This window comes from Scatophagus argus, chromosome 19, assembly GCF_020382885.2.
Source record: "Scatophagus argus isolate fScaArg1 chromosome 19, fScaArg1.pri, whole genome shotgun sequence".
Taxonomy (NCBI): domain Eukaryota; kingdom Metazoa; phylum Chordata; class Actinopteri; family Scatophagidae; genus Scatophagus; species Scatophagus argus.
The window spans coordinates 6531798-6546902 of NC_058511.1; the positions used below are offsets into that span (position 1 = coordinate 6531798).

General features: G+C 41.0%; 2 protein-coding genes across 2 annotated transcripts in view; one reads left to right on the top strand and one right to left on the bottom strand.

The window, feature by feature from the left end:
• Positions 1 to 14166, top strand: part of LOC124050158 — a 101253-nt gene extending 87087 nt beyond the window's left edge. The window contains exon 4 of the transcript XR_006841563.1: positions 13072 to 14166. The gene's annotated coding sequence lies outside the window, so the exon portion shown is untranslated. The remainder of the gene's footprint in view (positions 1 to 13071) is intronic.
• The window catches only part of kcnk3a (potassium channel, subfamily K, member 3a), a 29351-nt gene continuing 22242 nt past the window's right edge, over positions 7997 to 15105 (bottom strand). Inside the window, exon 2 of the mRNA XM_046372378.1 lies at positions 7997 to 10812. Within this exon, the coding sequence (XP_046228334.1) occupies positions 9893 to 10812 (920 nt within the window). The 3' untranslated portion in view covers positions 7997 to 9892. The remainder of the gene's footprint in view (positions 10813 to 15105) is intronic.

Here is a 15105-nt window from a genome sequence, read left to right on the forward strand (position 1 = left end):
CATGTTGCTTAGCCTGTTCGCTGACACAGGGAGCAGGTTAGGACATCTTCATGGGTACAAAGTGAAACTGAAATGTTATTAATCCGTTCTGACTGTTTAGACTGAGTGCAAATTTGCTGTTGAGCTCATTCTGGCGAGTTTACATTTTAATATGTCACTGCTGATTAATTTACGGTTGCAAAATTCTTTTGAGACGTGACTCTGATTCTCTGAAGTAAAACTGGAAAGCAGGATGCCAAAGCTCCTTTCTTTTAAATGCAAAAGTGTATTTTTTTTCTACCGCTAACCCTCATGTTTCCATATCGAAAGCTTCATCAGGGCTAATTTTAGACCTCCCCTCTACTGTCACTGACCGAAACTTAAATCTTTGCTGTAAAGATTCTTGACTGTGTCTTGACTGTGTTTCCTTACTGGAGCATTTATTTAATTATTCAGTACCCTGGGTGGTTAGATGTGCAGTCTGTGATTTCTTCTGCTATGTCAAAACAAAACAAAAGACATATGTAGTGTGGGATCATGGGAGTTGTTATCTGCATTGTTAAGCAATTGCCACTACGGATGAAAATCAATCGAGGACGAGGCAAAGTTTTAAAGTTTTATTCACATTATGTTTAGTCACTTCTACTGACGTCCTCTCTGACTCTCGCCCTGCACTTATAGCAGCGGGTGATCAAATGAGCACACAGCTACCTAGAATGAAAAATACGATCCCACAATTATGTTTTCAGACATTTCAGTGTGAGGTATTACATCTTTTAAGTGGTTTTGTTCTTGTCCTTGTTGTTGGGTGTGATAATTATGATTCCTAGTACAATAACAAGATGATTATCAGTGATATTAATATCATCATTAATCCAGTGCAGTTCACTGTCCAGAATCCATGTCACATTCCTTGCTGTTGGTCTTACACAAGCTCTGTGTATGGATTTCACAACAATCACTTCAGCTCATATCTGGGCTGATTATCTAACCTTCGAGGAGCTTCGCGACAGGGCCGGGCTATGCTAGGGTACGGAGGGCCTGGTAAATTTTCCTGCAGATCTTCTTGGAGGACACCTAATCACAAGTGACACAGGGGCAGCGCTGAAGATTTGATGTTAATCCATGCTGAAGTCAGAAACATTTCTGACGCTCTCAGCGCTTCTTTCTAGATAAAAGGGCACAGCTGAAATTGCGCCATGAAGGCTGTGATGTGATACCTATTTCGGTCATTTACACACACCTTAGGCTCGGAGAGAGGAGTAACTAAACTGGATGATACACATTCAAATGTTTTGAAATGTGCCACAACTCATAGCAGCTTGAATCTACAGGGTTTCCTCTGTTGTTCTAACTGGTATTGAATATCAGGTTTTCTTACAGTCTTGTTACAACACAAGGTGTTAATATAACGTCAAGATGCATATTTTGTCTGTTTTCTCATTTGAATGTAGTCTTACCTTCTGTTAATATTTGCATGCAAACCAGTATTTGCATGCATGTCATAGTAAGAATGTTTTAAAAAGAACAAAATGCATAAAAATATGATGAAGTATTTTTTTTGGTTGTCAAAACAGAGTGGAAGTTTCAAGGTTGACATATGACAGAGCCTCCCTGAAGCTCTGTCTACTCTTGTAAAAGAGGGTGTTGCTTTTTCAGTTCTGAACTCAATGCATTGTGACACTGGGGAAAGAACAAAGTCTCAGAAGAAAAAATGCAGGAAGAACATCAAATATATTAAAGCTGGATATCAATAAATGATGAAAGAGGCCTACAAAATGATTTAAAGCAAAACAGAAAAAGATATTTGATGGACTCCTTGATTTTCTCCTTAACAGCCTCAGTTCTATATGGAGATTCTGAATGGTTGTCTTCACACGCAAGATTTAAAAGGAAGTACAGCCAGTCAGTAGATTAAGTAAATTGTGTAAACGCAGGTGGTAGCAACGTGTTCTCTGATGTGAAGCTCTTTTGATTGTCCCTCTGCAGTGCTGCTCTATCAAATCAACCTGACAGACGCCCCCATTAGTCACGTACTAGTTCTGACAGACCCGCTGATGATCCAACACCAGATACCTTAATCAGCAAAAGTCTCACATGGAACTCCACACGAACACCTACACGTCTATTTTTCCACTACTTATTCGGCTTCGCTTCACCAGGTTTTGGTGTGTTGAGACAAAAGACGTCTTACTTGGCCGAGACAGCAGCAGCACATTTGCAGACAGGGAAACAACACAGTTTAGTTATAAATAAAAGATTACTGAACAAGGAGAAAGGCAGGGGAAAGTGAGAGAGCAAGAGCAGCAGCACACGCTCCTTTGACAGTTTAATAGGTTGTTAGTTAGATTGTCAGTTATAAATTCAGCTGCCCAGGTAAATAGAGTTCGGTTACATTTACAACTTCAGATAATACAGTTGAATATGTTTAATTAAAATATGGCAGGGACCAGTTCTTTGCGTTCCAGTGAAACCACCAAGTCGTAAAATCTTCCCTGTAATTTGAACAAAAAAAACAAAAAAAGAAAAGGAAAAAAAATCACCAACATCACGAGTGACATGAACCACACGGCATTCTTTGTACCAAAAATCAGCTCCTACGAAATAAAATTCCCTTCCTCACAGTGGCTTCGTATTAGTCACAGACTGGAGGTCACCGAGCTTTACAGTTTGGCTGCAGCGCATCAGTGATTGCAGTGGAAATCAGTAACATGGCTCCTGGTCTGATTCTGCATGCTCTGGCTAGTGTTCCCGCTTGTTCTCGTCTCAGCTGACGGCATCAACTGATCTGAAGAACATCTCGGCAAGTGCCAACAGCTTGTTCGGCCATGAAGCCATGCAAGCAGAATGATTATAGTGGAGATGGGAGGAGGTGGAGGGGGGGAGGGAAGGAAGAAGGGGTGAAGAGGCATCAGAGCCTCGCCTGAGGTCACAGTTATGTAACACCACTAATGTCAGACCATCACATAAGATGAGATCCTGCCCAGCATCCCTGTTGCTGGATGCCATTTTCCCTTTACATCAGTTAAGATAATCACGTTACAGTGGAGGCCAGCCACTGTGTCCAGTTGATTCAAGTGTAAAATGAAGATGGAAAAGGATCAATGTGCTCAGGCCACGATGGAGATGTTTTATTTATTTATTTTTCTTTTTAAAGTGCCATTCAATCCCATCTACCACCTCGCTTGATTTAGACGCTCACTAATGCGGCGCATGAAAATCACCCGAATGTGTATTTTTTGTGTGATTACTTTGATATTTCACAAATAACACGAAAATGTAAGAACCAGAGAGATGAAGTCGGAGTTGTATGACGCTGCCGCTATGACAAGTCGTCATGTGCTGACAGACGGATGAAAACTACAGGTGCTGGAGGGAGAAAATGAAAACCTGTCAGTCTTTCTGAATTCTTTACATGACCAAGCAGGAGAGGAATTCCCCACTAAGAATATGCAAAATGCTCATCTTTGTCCTTTTAATAATCCTCTAGACCTTTTAATTCCCTGTTAAATTTAATTATTGTGGTTGATGCCCTGCAAATATATGTTTACATTCTATTACTTTCCTGGTATATGAGGTGACTTAGTTATTAGATTGGTGACACTGCACAGGACAAAAATAAGAGAAACAATAGATGATAATGTGCATTGTCTCAGCTTTGACTTTGCTTTAAAAAACACTGGCGTTTTGGTGTCAGTAAGAGTTGGTGTTGTATCAACACCTGGACATCATCAAAATGTTATAGCAATGCCAACATGAGTCAGTTGTCTGAGCTTGCAGTCAGACATTAAAATGGAAATACTGAAGCAAACTCTTCAATCATGGCTAGAAACTGCAGAATAAACCACTCACCTTTGGTATAGATAGATGAATAGATTGGGAAGTTTTAGCATTCTTGCCTAGAATTAGATGAGAAGACCGATACCACCCTCATATCTGTGTAGTAAATATGAAGCTACTTCAAGCAAGTGAGATTAGCTTAGCGTAAAGGAAACAGGGAGAAACAGCTGGCCTGGCTCAATACTGAACAGACAATAAGGGCAGTAATAGTCTCATGTCTGCAAGAAAAGCAAACCAGTGTCTGTTTTTCCAGCTACAGAAGACACTAAATTCAACATGTATGTAGTTCGATAAGTAAATTCTCCACACAAGGCTGAACTCACTGTTTTCAAAGCTTTATGTCACGTTCTTCAGCGGATGGAGTTTCTCAGTCGCGATGAAGAGCATTTGGTTATCATGTGACCTTAAAGTGTGAACTTTGGGGTCAGGCGCTTCATGCATGATGAGTTTGTGGTTTGCGTTGAGAGTTTTCTGTCCAGCTGCTGAATCCTCAATACTAAATAAATAAATCAAAAAGTAAAATATAAAGGAGCTGGTTCATGTTCATATTCTGTGGAAGGCCTACGTATGTGCATTGATATTTAAATCAGATGAAGCTCTGCAGTCTTTGACTGCTTTGATGGCATGCCATTCTTTTTAACTTTTGACTTGTGCAACTTGTCATAAATGCTGCAATGTTTATGTGTGAGAGAGAAGAATGGTAAAAAGAAAGTACAATAAAGAGAATAGGATATAATAGAACAAAATATATTCAAACTTCCAGTCAATGAGAAGTCATAAAAACACAAAAGGACATAGAGAAGGAGTTATTTTTCACAGATTGGGATTGACATGTGCAGGCTGTAAGTGGCAGAAATTAGACGATTAGTGTGATGTTCGAGTTTTGTTTTTTTCTGTCAATCCCAAGAAAGCAAATAAAGTGGTGGGGTTTTTAAAAGATCAAATACAACGCACTGATTGATGAGGAAAAAATGGTACGGGAAGGATTTGTAATTTTGACAATGACATGTCAGTTCGTAATACACAACATCTTGTTTCTTTCCTCAGGAGAGATGGTTTTTAGTACATAAAAAGACATTTCCTCTTTATGTGATTAACAACAGAGAGAAGCAGGCCATTAATGGAAGCCATTAACGGGCCAAAATTCTCTGCTTGTGAGATAAAGGTCCTGGCAGACTGGCGGCTTTTCAGTTTCCTGTGAAAAATAAGTCGGCTTAAAGCAATGCGATGGTGCTGAGATGCGAGATGAACTCAATACTGGACAGTCAGAGATGGAGACTGTGGAAAGATTAGAAAACCCATAATGCACGAAACAACTATACCCCCATTCTCACCATTTTCATTTATTCCTGTGAATATGCTCCACTACCTCTGAAAAGGACTCATCCCGAGATTATTCTGCAGAATAATGACTGTATATTCTACAAGTTGTCAATCTCAGGGGACAAAAGACTGACAGGAAAAGCATGAAGGACATGAAGGAGGAGGGGGTTGTGTGTCTTCAAATGCTGGCTGTTCGCCTCTGAAGAAAAATGAGTAAGAGGAAATGCAGAGATTTCACTCATTGTCAGACACCTCACTTCCTTCAGATGTTTTGAAAAGTAGCCTCATTTGTGATGAATATTTTGTTTCCTGATGGCTCCCTTTGAGCCTACTTGTTAAGTTACAAGCACTTGTAGTGCTTCTTGTTTCAAATTGAGTGCCTTGATTTCACAGCATGCTGATTAGTCAGTGTTCCACTTTAACAAGATGAAGTACAGATTACCTTTAACAGCTGGTTTTGTGGTGTTAGAAATGGGCATTCTGAGCCTTATTTACAGCAACCACACTGTAGCCGAGCATGCTGGAAACCATTTAGTCTGACCTGAGGTGGCCTCGTGTATTGCTTTTCCACTCATATGCTGAATATGAGAATTTTCATTTTTATCTGAAGTGAGGAAAACGGGCAATATATTCATATGTCTTTGCAATTTATAGTAATTTGTGTGTAACCTTTTCTGGTGTTTATCCAAGTTAAAAGCACAACTAAAATGATTTAATGAGAGCATCACTTCAGACTGAGTTTTCTCTCAGTTCACTGTGTACAGCACTGTGTAATGCTTGGCCATCCAAGCATGAAGAACTGCAGCCCATCAGATGCCATTTGTGTCATTAAAACTCAAAGATCCATGCATTTTTTTCTGTCATTTTCTATAGCTTCAGGTGTGTCTGAAAGGCATTGCAACACCCTGCCTGAACAGTACAGGTAGAAAAATGACTTGACTAAGATGACTAAGCATATGATCAGGGCTATATCTCTGAGTACATCATGGACAGGATGTTCTCTGTGATGTTTCAGGGAATTTGAGAAAGAAGTAGTGCATTGAATACATTCTGTAGAATTGTAGCTTTTCATCTCAGCATTTCCAAATTGCTGGACATAGTTCTGCTTATAATGGTGCATTTGAATTATATGAAATGTAATACTGATGAAAACAGAAAGGTTTCAAATCATGTTTGTTCTGTTACTGTTAAAGATAAAATAATAGTTTAAAAATGTTTAGCAGTTGAACTCATCATTTACTGTTTTTGGCAAACAGATTGAACTTCCTGTACCAACAAAATTAGGACTTTCATTCAGGTCAGGAGCACCCAGCAGTGGATGCTTTGGTCTTTGTGGTCTGTGGTCAAACTTTGGGTTAGGATATGAACAGAACAAAACATGTAACAGAGGAGACTGCTCAACACCACTGAGATTGTTTGATAAAACTAAAATATACAGTTGTGAGTCATCTGCATACCAGTGGATATAATGTATGGTATTGTAGACAAGATGGAAAATGCACTCAGTACATAAATTTATTCAATTGTACAATCATTTTACTTCTATTTCACTTAAAGATTAAAAAAATATATCCTAAATCTCTGGAGTTTGTTTCTCCTCCATGGTTGTATGTGTTTATGTGTGTGGTTGTCATATAAATCAGAGCGACAGGTGATGTAAAGATAGATGAGCTGTAAAGGAACACTGTGTGGCAGAGCGTTGCTACATGTCAGGCCTGGCAGGGTGAATGATGAAAGGTAATGGAGAACATTAAGATCTCAACTGATCTTTGGGAAACTTCCTCCTTGCAAGTGGAGCGGAAGAGTTTATGGTTTGCAGCTACAAAGGTGCGACTGTGACAGTTATATAATAAATATCCTAACGGGTGGGGTGGGGGGGTGAACTTGGCAACCCCATCCTAATTTTGGTTATGTAATGCAGCATTGAGGCCTCGCTGAAAAGTTAGCCATGATGAAAGCAGTGGTGACAGAGCCAAATATAAATCCAGAGATTTGTTACAACAGTGTTTGAACAGGCCCGGTCACATAATAGGTGTGTGTTCTACTTCATATATTGAAGTAATGGTTTAAAGTGTGTTTTATTAATTGGAACACAATTTCCTGTGTTTTACAGAAGCATAAAACACACCTGCATGGGCACAGTTAGTAGAAACAAAAGCAGGAACATCTCTGACAGAAACAAAATAAACATGTGACTGTGCAGATCATCCCATACTCAGTTTGTTGGAAAGTGTAAACAAAATGCATGCTTTCATCGGACCCCGATCTGGGCCCTTCTGTGTAGAGTTTGCGTGTTCTCCCTGTGTTCTCCCTGCATGGGTTTTTTCTGGGTACTCCAGCTTCCCCCCACAGTCCTAAAAACATTTAATCAGCTTAATTGGCTACTCTACATTGCCCAGAGATGTGAGTGCATGAGCTTGTGTGATTGTCTGTCTTTGTGTGTCTGCCCTGTGACTGACTGGTAACTAGTCCAGGGTTTACCCTGCCTCGCGCCCGTTGTCGGCTGGGATGGGTTCCAGTGCCCCCCGACCCTGACGGATAAAGTGGCATTGAAAATGGATGGACGGATGAGTGGATAAATAATCTGAATATCAACACTGAGTGTAGTCCTTCAGTGCCTCCTCCTCACCACAGGATGGCGACTGTAACACACAAAGTGCAAGCAGCCTACACTGCCTCTCTGAACTTACTTTGTAGGCCATCACATGAGAGGTCATCTCACATCCCATTCACTATTCAACACATTTAACAAGGTATGGTATGAGCCATTTGCTTGTAAAAATCTAGAAATTAAAAAAACAAAACAAAACAAACAAACAAAAAACCACACGGTGTCATTTGCTTTGAATCTTGCTAACTTTTTGGTACACAGCTAGAATTGAGCGGACTGGTAATATCTTCTCTTGCCGAGTTGTACCTTTGTACAATTTACTGCAGTTGTGAACTACTTTTCCATCGTATCTGTCTTTTTTTGTTTCTTTTCCTTTGGAAAGTAACCATGGGTTAAGTGAGGTAATACGTATTTCATTATTAATGACAAGATCAAAATTATTAGACCAGTTGACACTCAAATGAACGAACTATTTAAATCATGTTTTATTATGATTAAAGAAAAAACATACCGTAAATGTATATAGCCACACACAAAGCCAACTGCAGTCCCTCTTTTACCTCATGTGAGATGCTGTACAACTTTAACAGACCGTTAATAAGTAAGTAAATATGTTCCAGTAGAAAAAAGGATGAAAATGCGACAGAAATTAATGTGATATGACTAAAATACAGATACATTGTAAAGTAAAACTACAAAAATAAAATAAAATAAAGACTATTTAATAAAACTCATTTAAAGGTCTGAAACAAGAACAAAAACTGCATAAAGACCTCAGTTGGTTGAGTCAAGTGTGTTTAGGTGGGGATGGAGCAAAGACCCCCTAAGTGCATGAGGTGCAAACTCTGAGGCCATTTATTAGTGAGGTGTACTGCTATTATTCTCCATCATTAATAACACAGAGCATCAAGTCAAACATGTCAGACTAATAACACAAGAAAGAATTATTTAGGGCATGTCATTTACATAACAAAACATATTGTGAAACCATTAAATAAAAAGAAATCGTAAAATAGTGCACTGAATTCCAGTGTCCTAAAGCATATACAACAGTCTTCTAAGGTGCAGCAGTGAATAAGATATGACTCTCTACTATGCACAAAGTGAGCTTACATGCTCTTAGTTAAACTATCAGAATATAGTTGTGCTATGTGAAAACATATGACGAGCGACAAGAAATAAGATGTACAGGAAGAAACCATGAAAAATAACTTCATAGCGATTTGTACAAAATACAACAGTGAGGTCTGAAAGGGTTGGCAGGGACGCCTAGTGGTTACAGACACTGTCACAAGTTTGACCGCCACAACAGTACCAAGTGTCCCATCCTTCAGCAAGACATTTAAGCCAAACCTCCTCAATCATTCTCAATCAAAACAATCAGTCATCTTAATGCCGTAAATATGAGTTTTCCTACAGAAGGAGAAAAAAAGATGACACAAATCAGAAAGTTTGGCTTCAAACCTGAACATTAGTTACAGACACACAACAGAAGACATTGAAAACATTTTTGAAAACTGTCACTGAAAAAATAGGCTTTCCCTCAATAACTCTTTTGAGTGAAGTGTTCAACTATATACACATTTTAATGTCACTGAAGAGTATGTTAACATTTCCCACCAAAGATTCCTTTCAGACAGTTTTTTGGAAAAAGTGGATTTAAGATCATTCAATAAAATATTCTTTAGAGGGGCATTATATACTGTTCATACACCCCCCATATCTCACAGTGTACTTTGTCTCTTTTCATGTTAGAGCTTGAAATTCTGCCTTAAGAACAAAGGAAACACTGAATTCAGTATTGTGATATGCAGAGAGAACCGCGTGTGTTTTTTCCCCCCATCTTCTACAGCTTCAGAGTTTGTATAATGAATGTTCCTTAAACAACCAATAGCAATATTTTTCATTGACATCTGCAATGATGTTAGTCCTAAATGTTTTGTGCTTAGCTAATGGAAGTCAAAGACACGACTGGAGTCTGAAGGCTGCAGCACCAAGCTGTCCAGTGCCAGAAAAACAAACATCAGGAGTAAGATGTTTCTCCAGGACTGAAGTCCTGTCCCCAGCTGATCTGGTGCCACAGTAGAAATGTGGTGCACACTAGGGGGACTTGACCTTGACACATCAAGTCCTCCTGGTTTAGATGGAGCTTCTGCGCTTATTGAGTCTTCTGTAGGTGTTGATGCTGTGCAGACCAGTGGAAACTGAGCTGATGCCCGAGTGACGCTGCAGGGTGCACACGCAGCCATTAGAGTGCAGGGGGTTGGAAAAAGCCTCTCCCTGCTCCATGTACGTGTCCGAAGTGGAGAGGTCACGTGGGATGATCATAGGGATGGAGTACTGCAGCTTCTCTCTACTCTTGTACCAAAGGCAGGAGCACATGGATTGGAAGTGGAGCACCTCGGCGTAAACATTACGTAGACCCCGGCTCGCTGCCCCTACCCCACTGCCTCCAACAGTGCCTCCTCCACCGCAAGCGGACGGTGTGGAAGGGGGGGAGGCCGGATCTACAGAACAGTGGATGCGTCCACCTGCCTGACCATTATGAGCAAGGAGAGCCCTTTGCTCAGCATCCCGCTTCTCATCCTCGGCATTCATGGTCATGAACCGCAGCACTGCTAAGTTGAGGAAGGCTCCGATCACAGCCAGACCCGTCAGGATGTAGATGAAGCTGAAGGCCACGTACTCCGGCTTGGTCTGCAAAGCCTGCTCATTCTGCAGTGCTACATAGTCCCCGAAGCCGATGGTGGTGAGCGTGATGAAGCAGTAGTAGTAAGCATGAAAGAAGCTCCATCCCTCAAAGTGGGAGAAGGCCAGTGCACCTACACATAGTGTGCTCATGCAGGATATGAAGCCGATGATTACCATGTTGGCCATGGAGACCTCAGTGCGCCTCATGCCAAGGCACTTCTTCAGGCGGTGGAGCAGGTACCTGACAAAGGTGTTGATTCGCTCACCAACGCTCTGGAACATGACCAAGGTGAGAGGGATGCCCAGGAGGGCGTAGAGCATGCAGAACACCTTCCCTCCATCTGTGCTGGGGGCTGCATGGCCATATCCTGAGGGTGAGAAGGAGAAAGGAGCAGGGTTACTGGGGCAGAACTAATTAAATCTACAGTGCAGAGGACAGGGGTCTGGGAAAAGAAGGCTGGAGGCTGGGAAAGATAGTCAAACCTGAAGTAGGCAGATATAAATGATTTGTATGCTCTGAGGAGCACTTCTGATAAACTCAAGGACCCATCATTTCACTGTGGCAGAATGAAATTGAAGATGAGAATGCACAGCCGTGTGGTGGCCGAATATTGATGTCGTGTATGGGAGCTTGAATAATTCATTGACAATTGGTCTCCGTAGAGTGGCTCCTACTAATGAGTATGTTTGCACCTAATTAATCCTCTGCAATTTTTCCAGATCAAATAAACAGGACAGAATAAGGTGTGCTGCAAATATTAGTGGTCATTTTTGAGTATGAACTAAAGTCAGTCTTTTGTCCTGCAGGCTTTTGAATCTTCAGATTATAAAACCCCTATGGCACAATAGCAAAAGTCAGCAGTGTGGACTTGCTCCACTGAGTCCTCTGAATGAACAGTCATACAGTCAAAAGAAATGAGTAAAAAATAAATCCCCCTCAAAGCTAAAGTTAATTCAGCAGCATTGTGGTACAAAACGTCATGTCAAAGTTCAAAACAGGAGGTTTATATTAACTTATTTTCCGTGAAACACACCAGAAGCCAATGAATGATTTACTAGATAGACATTCTGTATAGTCAGTGACATGTGCACTCACTGAAATGGCCATGTGGAGAATACTATCGAGTGCTCACCACCAGCCAATCTCAGATATGGCGTGACTCATACCGATTCTGAGTGATTCTGTATGCACTAACACTGAAGAGCTCATGAATTTCAGGATGGATTTGGGCCTTCTTCCGGCACATTTCAGGTTAAGCATCAACCTTTTGTCTCATAGCGTCATCTCTTAACTCCTATTGTCCCACAGGATATAGCGCCCTTGCATGCAACATCATTACCACCAGAAATATATTCCCCACACATGGACCCGTTGCACACAGGAGCTGAGAGATGATGTCCCTGATAACAATGGGATCAGCAAATGGAAAAGGTTGACCAATACTCTGAATGTAATTACTCTGCGGGGTGATTTAATTCTTTGGGCTCTGGTTTTATTGTCACACTGATCCATGGGGTTGAGCCATCTGTCTGTCTGGTGCCAAATCTGTTTAAAGCTTTCCCAGTTGTGCCGCCAAAATGAGAGCCATTACAACTGATGTATCTGTTTGTGAAAGGAAAAACCTGACCCACTCACCAAGCAAAGAGACACTGTGCTTCTTAGGGGCATTGCCTATTTTTAGGTCCATCTCTACAAAGAATTTCATCCCATTTTACGATGACAGAGAGATGACTGACAAGTACTTGCTACTCAATTTATTACAGCTGATTCTCTGGCCAACTGATAACCTTAATGTTGACCTTGGTGTCTGTGGATGTGCCTCAGCGACTTTTGGTTCTTTTTATCTGACATACCCCCACATCCCCGTTAAATTAACTTGGAGCCTTCCCCTTCATCAATACTGCATTATGTTCTTAATTTGTTCGATGTTTAGCAATGTGTCGTTTCTTACAAGTATTGTTACACCTATTTTTTCACACAGTTAAACTCTCAACAGGTTTGCACTGGTAATCCTACAACCTGTAGAAACATGTCAGTCTTCTATCCGTTACTGAAGCTTCATATTTCAACTGTTTAGTAGCAAACAGCAAACTGTTTTTTGCCTATTAAGATAACTGATTTGACTGTTTTCAACCATTTTACTGATACTTTAACAACCATTATCCATTAATTTTAGATTTTTGTAAGATAAAAATGTTTTTTCAAATGTTCATCACTAACTTAGCTCACTGTTTTAACTTTGTATTCAAAACGTTGAGCGATTTCGACTTAGCTAACTAACAGCTGTTTATTCAACATCATTTTAAGTGAACTTTCATCTCTATTAACCATTTATTATCACACTGTCAGCTGTGTTCAGCTGCCATGTTTCATTATGGATAAGAAAGGAACCTCCGACTGTAAATGGACCAGAGAGATCATCCACACTGTTGATCACTTAGTCTACTCTCTTATTTTTAAGTTTACCGGATGAGGAATAAGAAGATAATATGTCATCTGACTTGCTAAAACACAGCGCATATAGTTACAATCAAAAATAACTCCAGAGTCTAACTTCACATCAAGAAGTACATGTCAATACCTGAAAGCTGATAAAGCAAAAACACTTATTAACCATTCATTACAGAAGAAGCAGGACATGTGTTCAGGTGAGCAGAGACGAGGAGCTGCAGGCCTGTCAGGAGCTGTCAGCAGCAGGGAGCAGCTCATCGAGACGGGGAGGGTGACCGGAGTGACAGCGGCACTCGTCAACCACAGACGCAGGAGCTGGAGGCGACAAGGCCAGCAGTCCCGCCGCTGTGTGAGAGAAGGGAGAGGCCTGCACGACACGCTCGTCCTCCCCCTCACCTCCCCCTCTCCTCTCCCGCTCCCCGCAACAGTGACAAAGTTATCATGAGACAGCACGTCTCCACGGCTTGTCTTGGTGTGCGTGGGACAAAGCCATCAGGGCCACTGGCTCTGTTTACACGGATTACAGTCTTTGCCCCTGGCAGAAGAAAAGTGCTGCCTCACCGCTCTGAAAGGTGAAGAAAACAATGGCAGCACGATTGACATCTGAAGAAGCCTGGTTTCTTTCACAGGCCGTCTCAAGCCAAAGCCTTAAAGGACACATGCAGCTGCAAGTACTTGCACATATTTCAAGGTTAGACGGCACAACACAGATCATCTGGGGAGGTTTCTCCTACACAGTAATTCCCCTCTAAAAGGCTTCTATTTGCTTAAGGATTGTTGTATCATAGAAAAGGAGCATCAGAGGCTTTGCCGCAACCCGGGGCTGACAGTCACATAATCTAATTTCTGTAATTATCATGTGAAAGAAAATATGAAAATCGCATAACATTGAAAGGCGATAAGAGCCTTCAAAAGACTTATCAGGCAAAACTAACAAGCAAGGGGAGGCTTATAAATGTCAGCAGAGCACAGGTGCACGGTACTCTAAACTCTCATTCCCTCCTTCCTGCTGCTTCTCATTAAGGAATCATAATTTACAGCCAATCATTTATGCCAAAGCCTCTAGCAACAGGTTAGTCCTAATTTAAAAATCATTCCACAGAGGGGAGAAATATTCCCTCATGATATCTCTGCCATTCTAAAACATTGGCAACATTTTCTAATTTGGAGATTTAATTTCAAACGCGTTATTACCATCATTTCACAGTTTTGAATCCACTCATATTCATATTAGCAGATGGGCAGCTTCATTCAGTGCTTTGCCATATTATCCTCACTTGGATTTCCTAAATTAAATGTCTGTTATCTTCCTGCACTGCTTCTCTGTGCATTGCAGATACTGTCCTCGGTGCTGGCTGTTGTTTCACCTTTCGGTCCAGTGATTGCTAGTTTGCCTCCAAACATGACAACTGAGTGTAAACAGTTCCTTTAAAGTCCTCTGCTTCTGAAACACAACATCACCTACTGCATCCAAAGTCTACATTATACTGATTAATTAGGTAGAGATTAAAACAGGCTTTGAAAATACATCAAAGAATGGCATAATGTGCCTGTTAGGTCTGCAGTTCTCTGTCACTCAATTAAATTTTCATTGATTACCAGGCACACTTTGTTCCTGCCAACAAGATGAGGAGCACAACCTATTCATCAAGAGCATCGCCTCACCTAATGGGGCAGGATTCTCAAAGAGGTGTTGCATTCATCAGAGGCTAATTTGTCAGCAGTTTATAAAAAGAAGAAGCTGGTAGAACCCAAATTTACAAAAATGTGCAACAGACCATGGAGGTGTTTTCTGATGTCTGTATGTGCACAGCAGTGGGACTAGAATTACAAATCATGTTATGAAACACAGCATGTTAAATACATGATGGAAAGTCCAGAGACTCTAGAGACTCTGGGATGTGGACTTTGTAACAGAAATGCTGGTGGCAGCTTTGCTCTCTGGAGTTCAGCGGTGACTGATAATGTCCTCAGACATCTTTGCACCCTGGAGACCAGCTACTGCCATGACGTATAATACACTCATCAGTGTGTGTGTGTGTGTGTGTGTGGTGTAGGGTTTTCTCTCCAGGCCGAAAGGCAAAGTTGAAAACAGTAGCTTGTTGGATTCTGTTGTCTTGGAACAACTGCTCAGGTATAATGAAAGGACAGCATCTAATGTGGCTAAGTACTTTTGGATAAAGTGCTCGGTGCCAAGCAAAGAGCAAAC